General features: G+C 41.2%; 2 protein-coding genes across 2 annotated transcripts; one reads left to right on the top strand and one right to left on the bottom strand.

The window, feature by feature from the left end:
* Positions 1–2,575: 2,575 nt before the first annotated feature.
* Positions 2,576–7,723, top strand: LOC131312483 (amino-acid permease BAT1-like). Its single transcript, XM_058340256.1, has 7 exons — positions 2,576–2,781; positions 3,031–3,210; positions 4,155–4,274; positions 4,735–4,926; positions 5,839–6,144; positions 6,873–7,055; positions 7,205–7,723. The coding sequence occupies exons 1-7, from the start codon at positions 2,662–2,664 to the stop codon at positions 7,697–7,699; spliced, it is 1,596 nt and encodes a 531-aa protein (XP_058196239.1). The 5' UTR covers positions 2,576–2,661; the 3' UTR covers positions 7,700–7,723.
* Positions 7,724–8,247: 524 nt separating this feature from the next.
* On the bottom strand, positions 8,248–10,289 carry LOC131312482 (cation/calcium exchanger 1-like). The gene has a single exon (XM_058340254.1). It carries the CDS (start codon positions 10,202–10,204, stop codon positions 8,408–8,410), a length of 1,797 nt encoding a protein of 598 aa, XP_058196237.1. The 5' UTR covers positions 10,205–10,289; the 3' UTR covers positions 8,248–8,407.
* Positions 10,290–12,088: the final 1,799 nt, after the last annotated feature.

Below are 12,088 nucleotides of genomic sequence, written 5' to 3'. Positions count from 1 at the left end.
GTGAAATTACCCTCTTGCCCTCCTTCAAAGCAACCAAGTCTCACCCACCCGTTGTGGTTTGGGTGCTTGACCTCTGGTGCAGGCCCCTTGGGCCCTCTGTCGTGGTGCCACTCTTTAGTGGCGAGGCTCTTGGGCCTGCGTCAGCTGGGCTGGCTCCCACATCGGGAGTTTGGGTATTGTGTGTGTGTGTGTGTTTAAGGGGTCCATTATGCCTCTCCCTAGTCAGTAATTGCCTAGGTGAGTTGGTATGTAGAATTACCCTCTTGCCCTCCTTCAAAGCAATTACTTTTGGCAAGGGAAGGTGATGCCATCAGCAAATGTTAATTGTTGACGCCATCCAAATCCTCGAAGGTACCATTTTGCCGGGACAAGGGGATCTTATCGGGCGGCCATTTCGGCAATGGACGGTTCAAATTTTAATCCGAGTAATGGACGACTCGGATCAGTAGGAGCTTAGATTAAATTCGAGTCGTCAACGTCAAAATGGACAGTCGGATTGGCCGCCTCACAGTCCCTGTAACACGGGTCTGCACTATAAGATTTCTAAATTCATTTTGCCAATCCATTTTTTTGTGTTTGGCGACCGCGTCGGGAAAAAGAATTTCTTCTGGGGACGGATCCATACAATGGGAAAAAGGTTTGAACCATATTTTCCTCCATTTGGTTTGACATGGTTTTACTTTTGGACATTTTGCCAACGCACTTTTAACGGCTAGTAGATGTGGTAAAAAAAAATGGAATAGAAGTAGAAAATAAAGAATGAAAGATTAAATACAAGGCAAGGGTTGAAATAGAGGAGTATCGAATGATACGTAGCAAGAATCGAATGTAATGATTGTTGCGGTCACGTAGCGGTCATAGCGGCCATGAAGCAGTCAACAAGTCGAACTTAAAGCAATACGTATCGGGAACCGATCGGTACATGTGTAAATTTTGGGTAGCAGCGATGTATGTGGTGTAGCAGTATCGGAAAGCTGGAAAATTGCTTGGCAGCGCTCGCGTGTTATTTTAGAACTAGTCGACTAGATGACAGTACATGCAGCGCACACCCTGGAAATCAAAGATTTCAACTGCTTTGGCCGTTCTCAAGCCATCTAGATCACACTTGACTGAAATAAGTAAAAGGACAAACAAAAGAGATCAACATAACAGGCAAGACCCACCCATGGGTTGCCCAGTGACGAGGTAGAATCTGCGCCTGCAACATGGCAGGGTTCGATTCTTCCTTGAATCAAACCATGATTTAATGGGGGCCATGGCAGTGGGTTGTTGTGCTAGACTCTTCCGAGAATTTAGTCGAAATACGCGTAAGCTGGTCCGGATACCTTATATACCCAAAAATATTTTTTATAACAGGCAAGAGAGTCAAAAGAAGCAACAAAATATCCTCCTTATAAGACTAGAAAATTATGTAGCCCAACTGGCCAAAATTTTTTTAATTTTTTTTTGGGAAGAAAGTGGGCAAAATTCAAAACGGAGGAAAAAGGGTCTCCATCTGCAAGTTGGGATGGCTTAAATTAATCGAACGTGAAGACTAAATCAAACCCACAAATCCTCATACAAGGCCACTAACCTAGCCAAACGGGACGGAGTCAGGATTTGAATTTGTAACATATGACGTGTATGATTCATTGCTTTAGTTGTCAATATTATCTAGCTTTCCATAAAGATTTTGAAAATAAAAGAACGTCCTCGTTATTCTATAGGTACCATCAAGGGCGGTTGCACCATGGGTTGAGGGGTTCTAACCCCAACCCAAAAAAAATGCACTTAAATTTTGAACATTTTTACTTATGATTTGATTTTTCTTTAATATTGTCGGCACTGAATTATTCATATACATAGTCAAAATAGATGCATATTCGTTTAAATTTGTAAGTAAGTAGATAATATAGCTCAACGATATAAAATAAACTAGGCCTAATAAACTTTCATTCAAATAAAAATGTTTATTTTATAAAGAACTTGGAACGCCCGTATTTTCTTCATATTTTTGTCACCGATCAACTAGAACTCTGGAGCTGCGCGCCCGTGGGTACCATAGATCAATGACGCATGACATCCTATCAATAGAGTAGTAGACTAGTAGTAGTAGTAATAAGAGCATGTACATCAACAATAGCTTAAATACCTAGTAAAAAAGTACCTTTTTTACTTTACCTATCCATTATTTTCAATCCCACCACACCAACCTCTCTACTATTCCTCTCTATTCCCATTAAACAGTATAAAAAAATACTCCACATGTGGTAAGGTACTCAGGTAGAGTGGGTGTGGGACAGAGGAGTGAGAGAAAGAACAATATTTTACTATTTTGCTCATGAATAGTTGCTCGGTAGATGTGGAGAGGATTTTTCAAAAAGGAAAAATAGCTTTAGGTTTGCAGAGACTACTGCAAGCTGTTTTTGAACCTTTGATTCGGTAAAACAGCTACAAAAGTGGGTTTTGTTAGTATCATGTACATGCTCTAAACTAACCCTGTCAATAGTCTCAATAACAACAACTTGGTGTGATCGGAAGTCAACTTGACATTAATGCACTTAAAATATGAGTAGAATTTTATACACAAAAAATCGTACAGAGCAAACCATATTCAACATGTTCTCTCTCTCTCTCTCTCTCTCTCTCTCTCTCTGGTAAGTTGAGAGAGTATTTGGAGCGATGGAAATGGGTTCAAGAGAAGAGCATGGAACAATGACTTTCCAAACTACTACGAAAATGGATTCAGGAGAGAAGCGTCTCAACGAGCTTGGATACAAGCAAGAACTCCGAAGAGAGATGGTCGGTGGTATTTTAATTAGCTTTTTTAATTACAATCTATTTATTAAACCTTCGCGTAACACACAGTCTGCTAATTTGTTTGTGTGGAAATGGAAGATGCTACCAAGCATCTCCCTGTAGAGCAGTGCTGAGCGACTCTGTTAATCGAAAATTGATTACAGTTTTCAAATTCATTATAAAAAAAAATAAAATTAAAACGTTAATCGAAAATTGAAAACTTGTATATATCTTTGGTTTGTCGGTTTGCAGAGTTTTTTCAAGACACTGGCAATTACATTCTCATGCATGGCAGTGTTCACCGGAACACCTCTGTATGGACAAAGCCTGTTGTATGCAGGCCCTGCAACCTTGATATGGGGATGGGTTGTTGTAACATTCTTCACCTGGTTTGTTGGACTTGCCATGGCTGAAATATGCTCCTCCTTCCCAGTATGTTAACATTCCATTTCTTCTAGCTTCTTCCTTGTTTCCCATTAGATTTTGTCAGTGGTGGGAAGTCAAAAAATTTCACTTCATGAGGGAACAAGCTCCCTCCCGTCGAGGAATCCGGGAATCCTGTACGGCGGGCGGGAATCCTGTACGGCGGGCTGCCCTACAGGGCCCGTAGGGCGCATCTGGACCGTTCATTTCAGATGCGCCCTACCAACCCTATAGGGCAGCCTGCCCTACAGGATTCGCGGATCCCAGGTCTGGTTAGCCTATCCTCCAATTTGATTCAATTTTAGGCTGTGGGCTCATCCCGAGCCGGCAATAGGGATTGAAACTGTTTATACGGTAAGTAGTGCACAAAAGTACATTCTTGTAAAACAAAAATTTACACGATTAGGCATGGATATTGGATAGTTATATCAACAGTTCATAGCGATAAACGACAAATGCAATTTTCTGAATCTACATCATCCATTTTGTCTTCCACAAATGTAAACTGTTGATATAGTCATCGATGTTTGCTCGACTTTTTTTTTATATACAGAGACTTACAATTGTAAAAGGCCTACGGCATGAACTTTTTGGATCTCCGCTATGAGCTAAGAGTGGGCCCACCGCTGGCAACGATCAAAAAGTACTTTATGATAAGTTGATTGGACAAGAGCTAGAGGTGACTCAAGTACAATATATTATTATAATTGCGATACTGCTTTTAGAAATTGATCTGGCTTTTCTGCAATTGGACTGCACAGATGCCTCTGCAGTTTCATCCAAGTGTTTTTAATAGTTACATTTTGTTGAAAGTTTCTTCTTCGTAAAGAATATTTTTAGAACATAGATCAATGACGCGGACAACCCTAATTCTTTGTAGAATACAATATAGAATCTTTTGACACAAGCCTGATTCTTTTGAAATAACGTGGGCATTAATTGGTTTGATACAGACAACGGGTTCTCTTTACTTTTGGACTGCTCATTTGGCTGGACCAAGATGGGGACCTTTTGCATCATGGTGCTGTGCCTGGCTCGAGACCATCGGACTCATCTCTGGAATTAGTGCTCAGGTCCTTCAACTATCTATTCCTTTATGAGTTAATTTTTCTTTTATCCCCTAAACTATTCATATTTTGTCTACTTCGTCTTTAAACTATGTAAACAACACTCTTGTCCCATCAACTTTTTCAAAATGTGGATTTGTTTCAAAAGAAAGTTTGATTGTTCAAGAAAAAAGACACCATGTGCTTCACATACTTAGAATACCATGTGCGTCAAAAACAAATTGTACTTTCCTAAGGCCTCAGGTTCGAAACCTCTCAGGTGCTATCAACTTCTTTGGGGCCAGTCCATTAGTCCATATAGAGCTTTTCTCTGGCTGTAAATGGACCCCCGCTATTAGACGGTGTGATTGGTTCTCCAGGATTAGTCAATGTGCTATCAACACTAGTTATCAGGAAAAAAAAACATACTTTGAATACAATGTAAATAGTCTTATATGGTTCCCTTTTTTTTGTTGTTGATCTGCAGGCATATTCAGGAGCACAGGCACTGCAGATGATAATCCTTTTGTCCACTGGAACAAATAAGGGAGGTGGTTACTTTGCTCCTCGGAGCGTATTTCTGTGTATTTACATGGGCTATATCCTCATCTGGGCAGTTCTCAACTCCTTTGCCTTGAAAGTGATTGCTTACCTCAACATAATCTCCATCTGGTGGCAGGTATTTTAATGCCCTCTTAGTTTGTATCGCGTGAGAGATTTACGATTTCGTAACGTATTTGAAATGATCAATTGTGATTTACAAAACTATGGAAGTCATGTATCACATCCATGTCTCAGAATTAGTCGAGATGCGCTTCATAAGTTGGCTCAAACACTTGGTTATCAGAAAAAAGATGTATCACATCCATGTGAAACTTAGAAAATAGAAATATGGATGTTGTTTCTTTTTACTTCACATCTTTACTCTAGTATGCAATGTACGTTACCAACGACACATATCGAAGAGTACATATTATGTACGTAGATCTGAGACTCATAATTTTTAGTAGTTCTCGTTTCACAATACCAGATTACACTAAGAGAATCGATGCACGATTGTTACTGGATCAAATCATCACCGGCGAGAAAGAGATTTAGAGCACTTTGTGTCTGCGGCTGTGATGCCTGTGTACGTTGCTGCTGTCGTTTGCTGTTGTCTTTGAATTTTGCACACTCATGCTTGTACTGCTGTTGCTTCACTTTTGTTGCTGCTGGTTTGCACTGCTGCTGCTAGTGCACGACTATGATGTAGGTGAATTTTGGTGAAAACTGTATTGCGTTGTTCATTGTTGTCCTGTTGACTCCTGTCAACTGTGGTTTGTCTGCTTTCCTCTTGAGTTCGGAGCGGCATATGATTATCAGGTGCCAACCTCATTGGGATGCTTCCTCTCGTTGTATAATGCCTTTGCTTCCGATCCTTCTCTTTTTTCCCTATTCAAAAATAATAATAAAAATGGGAGCTTTGTAGCAGTCATATTAGCCTTATCGGGTGTCCATTGAGGAGCAAATTTGCCATAAACCGATACGTATCAGTCAATATTTCAAACAAAGATAGTGCAAATTTGCAACCTAAATTCGGACACGGATGCAGGTAGTTGGTGGTTTGGTGGTGATCATAATGCTACCACTGGTGGCATACCCGGTACAACCAGCTTCCTATGTGTTCACTCATTTTGAAACGGCTCCAGAGGACACTGGAATTTCCAGCAAACCTTATGCAGTGATCATGTCTGTCATCCTCAGCAATTACTGTCTCTACGGCTATGATGCGGCCGCTCATTTAACCGAAGAAACCAAAGGCGCTGACCGAACCGGTCCTATTGCTATTCTCACTAGCATTGCCATCATCACAGTGTTCGGATGGGCTTATAACTTGGCTCTTACTTTCAGCATCAAGGTACCCCCTTGCCCTCTATCATTCAGATCTTGAATTTTTTTAGGCAGTTAATAGAGGATAGGCTCCGGCCCAGCAGTTAATCTCGAGTTTGGTCCAGTTTTAGGCCGTCCTGGGTCCGCTCCAAACCTGTAAGAGTGATTTGAACCGTTTCATATGTTAGTGCTCCTAAAGCAGTATGATCTTGAAAGAAATTAGCTTGATGGAACATTGACAGATATATCAACAGTTCACATCCTCTTCGAACTTTATCTTTGAAGCTAGAGGGGCCAAAGGATCAGCATGCCGATTGGTAGACCTGTTGACATGGGTAAATTCCGCATCAATTTCATCACACAGCTTCTGCACAAGGGACTGATAAGGTGCTAGGGAAATCTCCTTCAGTGCGAATGTCCCATCTGTCTGTCGAACCACAGTATAAGACAAAATGAACGTCTTGGATCATACTTCTTTACGAGCCATAAAATATGAATTTTTGAGATCACTGTTGTGAGCCCGGGATGAGCTTGCAAAGGCCAAGGATTGGACCATACATATCCAATGTTGGTCCCATAACAGAGGGAACTGAAAAAAGAAAAGGGGGCATCCAAGCATATCCATTGCTATTCTTCTCTGTCATTGCCCAAAGTTCTAAACACAATGAGCCTTCGAAAAAATTCATATTGTGCTATGCATTTCCTTGAGAACGACAGCAGCATCTTTGACATGGTTGTGTACTTTTTTTTATCTAGAATCCAAGCTACTTGTATGATGTAAACAATGAGACAGCGGGGGCGCTTGTACCGGCACAAATAATCTACGACGCATTCTACGGGAGATTTCACAATTCCACTGGAGCTGTTGTTTTCCTATGCATCATCTGGGGATCCTTCTTCTTTTGTGGGCTTTCTGTCACAACCAGTGCTGCCAGAGTTGTATGTGTGCCTCATCCTTTTTTCGTACACAATGCTACGTAAAATCTATTACTCGTAGTTTCATATTCGCGGAAATAAAAGCAAGAATAATTTAGCTCCGCGTTATTTTGTTCGGAACATGAAAAACAACCTCTTTCTTTGCCTACTAGGTTTATGCTCTATCTAGGGACAAAGGAATCCCATTCTCGCCAATCTGGCGAAGAATTCACCCGGAGCAAAAGGTTCCCATCAACGCAGTGTGGCTATGCGCGGCCCTCTCCACCATCCTCGGGCTACCCATATTAAAACTCAACGTGGTGTTCACAGCCATCATTTCCATAAGTACGATTGGATGGGTCGGTAGCTACGGCGTCCCAATTTTCGCAAGGCTCATGATGGATCAAGAGAACTTCAAGCCAGGGCCCTTCTACTTGGGCAGCAGAACAAGCAGGGTTATTTGCTTGGTGGCATTCTTGTGGATTTGTTATACATGCTCAGCCTTCCTGTTGCCAACTCTCTACCCTATTACCTGGAGCACCTTTAACTATGCACCTGTAGCTCTGGGCTTGGTTTTGTCACTGATTTTGCTTTGGTGGTTTTTAGATGCAAGGAGATGGTTCAAGGGACCAGTGCGAGATATTGATATGAGTAATGAAAATATTTAGGCTGCATTTGGCCTAAATTGTACTTATTTTTGTCCTTAACCTCAAATTGTTCAGTTAAGCATTTGTCTTGATGATAGATTCTAAAAAATATTACGGCCAAAGGGTAAAAGAAGTTCGCTAATAAGACAAGGATAATTCAAAACAGATAAACTTTTTAGATGATGGTCATTGATTTCGAAGACATCTGTGTCTGAATCTGTGCGCTCCCCAAAAAGTAGTATTCCGATAGCCTCATTAAAGGCTTGTGTTCACTCAACCTTGATAAAGGGAAATTGAGTGAACACGAGCCTTTAATGAGGCTATCGGAAATACTACTTTTGGGTGTCACCTAGTTAAAATATCTGTAAAAAAACAAACTCATTCAACTACACAGCAATACATGCTCTTAGCCAAGCTTTAGCCATAAAAAAACACATATGTTGATGCTTGAGATTGGTATACATTCTTCCATGTCTTATGCCTTCAGCTTTGTCCAAGGGAAATTGCTATCCTTAATTGTAACATACGTTCCAATCGTTACCCTACTTTCTCTTCCATCAAGATGATAATGATGTTCAACCGATACTCTTTCATTAACACATTCACGTTTAGACAAATCTAACGAAACAAAAATCATACTACTTTAGACAGAGGATTCCTATTCATTACTACTTACAATTAGTGCCATGCACATCCTCCGTAAAATCTCTACATACAAAATAAAAGTAACTACGTCCTGAAATGGGGAAGGGACTCATGAAATTGAACTAGGCCAAGAGTTCTTGCCAACTTTAGGAACAAAAAGCACAAATATATGGCCAAAAGCCCGGCCGCGACAAGCCTATCGGGCCTCATATTGTTCTTGGGCAGCACCACAAGGGCCCAAAGCAAGCCACCCATAAGGAAGCCCAAAGTTTCATACACAGGGGCATCTCTAGGCAAGACATAACAGGATGGATACACGGCCCACGCGGCAAAAACAAGCGACAGGCCCAGGCCCACCAGGGTGTTGAAAATGGGCCCAGCGTAGCACCCGGAAATGGCAACCTGGACTCCATCCGGCCCACCTTTTCTTGCCATTGTCACATTGGCCACCAAGTCACCAAGAGAATTGCCCCAAGCAAGGACAGTCAGCCCAAGAAGTGATGGGCTTATCCCCACAATAAGCCCAATCGAAACCAACAGAGAAACCAGTTCCTGGGCCAGGATATAAGTCCAGGTGATGCTCATCAAGAATCCACCTGCAAGCCAAGGGAACAGCCACTTCCTTGGTGGGCCTGGCCCATTAGTCTTGAAGAAAACAAGAGAGCCCAATATAGCTCCAACTGACCCACCCACTCCATATATGAGAAAGTTTGGCCCTTTAGAACTCCAAACCAAAGCCAATAAAATTGGAGCTAAAGTGACTGAAATCACTGCACATGGTTTTGACCATCTTTCCTCAGAAATCACTGGAATGGTTAACCTTCTTGGCAAGGACAGTGGCAGCTGTAGAATCCACAGAATTTTCCCAAGAAACAAACAGATTGAATAAGATGTTTCACTATTCAAACACCCTTTTCCATCTTCTTTGGCTTGAAGTTTAACCTCATCTGTAATGACCAAAACAGGCCTCTCATCATCCACAAATTTCAACAACAAAGGTGCTCCAAGCTCTGAATCTTTCTCTTTTGATTCATCCCCATTTGGATAAATCTTGGCGCTAGCTAAGGGCAATATGGGATTTCCTCCTCTGTCCTTGCTGCATAACTCTGATACGGACACCAAGAACACGTAGACGAAATAAAGCGACAGAAAAGAGATGGCACCTAACAAGTTGATGGTGCCAAAGATGATGATAACAAGCAGGCAGAGGAGAGAGAGAAGCAGGAAGAGGACATCCCTCACGAAGCTCGACTTATCGATCGAAACCTGGCTCGGGCAAACGCAAATGCTTATGATTCCAACCACGGCTGTGGACACAAAGAATGCACCTCCAAGAATGCTGTTGAGTCCAACTTCGTTGGTGCTTTCTCCCATGAAGGAGACTATGCTTGCAAACAGGTCAGGCGCTCCGTTTCCCAGAGAGAGGAGAGTGACCCCAGCTATGGTGGGAGAGAGCTTCAAGATTTTCGACAGACCCTCGAGAGAAGAACAGAAGTAAGAGGCAGAAGTGTCGCCAAGGAGGTAGAAGAGAATTAGTAGCCAGAGCAAGAGGCTGGTGTGGCCAAGGAATGGGGGGAAAGAGCAATAGAAGAGGTGGAGATAGGGTATGTAGCCACCCAGTTGACAGCCCTTGTGGGAATTCACATAAGAGCATTTTGATTGGATGTCTGGGAATCTGTGGAGGCCTTCGCAGCCGATATCAGTGTCTAGGAATTGGTGGTAATTGGTGGGATTTGGTTTCTTGAAGAGGTTGAGGAAGTGGAGATCAGAATTGGGTGAGGAGATGAGATGGGTTATGAGGAGGCAGATGAGGAAGAGGAAGGATGTGTTTAGGAACAGAAGGAGACACTTGGATTTGTGCATGTAGAGGTGTCCTGCCATCTAGGAAATGGTTGGAGAGAAAGAGAGAGAGAGAGAGAGGTGACTTTGGAAATGAAAATGTAATTGATGAGAAGAGTACGTTTGTTGTGGGGAAGGTATCAATTAAAGGATCTTTTTTTTTTTTAAAAGGACGTAAAAGAAGCATTGTATATAGAAGTTTAGGATGATCTAATTACTATTTCGGATAATCAGATGTCCAGACTACTAAGTCGCGTGCCTCGATTAAAGTTCAAGGCTCTGAACTAATGATCAGACAAATTCCTAGTAGTCCCAAATGAGTTGATAGCACTTGAGAAGTTTCAAACGTGAGATTTTAAAGAAAAAGCAAATTAATTAGTAGAATACTAGAATGCAATTGAAAAGCATTTTACAAAAGGACAGGATGCTGCTTGTTAATTAATACATTATATTCTATGGATTATATTTTAAGTGAATTTGGTTGTCTTGGAGAATTAGTTGTGACAAATAAATTTGGACAAAGACTAGGCCCAACAAGGACATAGATTGATAAGATAGAGGCCGTGAAGATAAACCCATCAAAGACCTAGCTCAAATATCCGTATGTATTAACAAATTTGAAGACATGCATACAATCTAAAATGGCCTTGAAAAAAATAGAGCAACCTCTCAATCAAGTTCTAGCGTTTTAGAGAAGCAGAAAGTCAACTTAAACTAATTGGTAAAGCTAACTTCTGGGAGTTAATACAGTGACAGTCACTTGTCAATCAGAAACCTCAAAATGTTTTTGGTTCGTCGGGGTTCGATTCTCATCCTCGTGTTCTCAATTCTTGCTCGTATTGGATAAGTCCATATGAGACTGAGTCCCGGCTTTAATCGGTTCCTTAGTGGACAGTGTAATTGGTCCATTGCACAACGTCTGTGGAGGTGATATGCAAAGACAAAAAGTGAGATAAGAGGCGGCAAGGCAGCTATCAAACATGTGTACTAGGGAGGATAGTTTAATGAGAGGTTTGCTGTTAGCTGTATTTAGTAGTAGTTCTCATTTTTGCCACGTTTGAGAAATGAGCACTCCAATAACTGATCCTTCAATTTTTTGAAAGAGACATATATAGATAGCACTTTCCCCAGTTGGATGCAGAGAAGAAGAAGAGGAGTAATATGTGTAGACTTGTATAGTGTTGACTGGTGAAGATGCATCTAACCCTAGTTGTGCCCCAAAAACTAGGATGTGATAAAGAGAGAGAGAGAGAGAGAGAGAGAGAGAGAGAGAGAGAGAGGAGATAAGATTAGGAATGACTGAGAAAAGAGACAAATCATTAGACAGTTGGTAATAAGTGTTACATGGACACAAACAAGATTATTGTTGCTTATGTTGACTTTATTCCATAAGTATATTTCTAGAGGCTAATTCACCTGCAACCAATTGGTTAGGAGCAATGCTATGGTGACCATCTTTGAGTATTATGTTTTGGGTACCATGTTAGGTGTCATCAAAGTATTGGTAAAATGTGCTCCACTACGTGACAAATGAAACAAATTTCACTAATACATTGATGACATATCAAATGGTATCCAAAACATGGTATTCAAAGATGGTCACCAAGGTATTATTGATTAGTTTTAAGTTGGAACTCTTCAAGAAATCTAACATGGTATTAGAGCATCCGGGCTGCACGTAAGGAGGAGTGAAGTTAGACTTTATCCTAGTTCGTTATCTAAACCACCCAAACTTTATTAATATATTCTACATGGTTACTCCACATATTCACGTCTAAGTCATCCAAACTTGGTTTATATATTCTAGAAGCCACTCCACCTATTGCCAATCAATTTTACAGTGAAACCCTCCAAGAAATCTAACAGCTAAATAACGCATACATATTGAGATATCTCGTAGTGCTGGGGAGAAAGCCAATTCTTTTA

Source organism: Rhododendron vialii, chromosome 13a (assembly GCF_030253575.1).
Source record: "Rhododendron vialii isolate Sample 1 chromosome 13a, ASM3025357v1".
In the NCBI taxonomy this organism is placed as follows: domain Eukaryota; kingdom Viridiplantae; phylum Streptophyta; class Magnoliopsida; order Ericales; family Ericaceae; genus Rhododendron; species Rhododendron vialii.
This window is presented reverse-complemented; position numbering and strand designations above follow the sequence as displayed.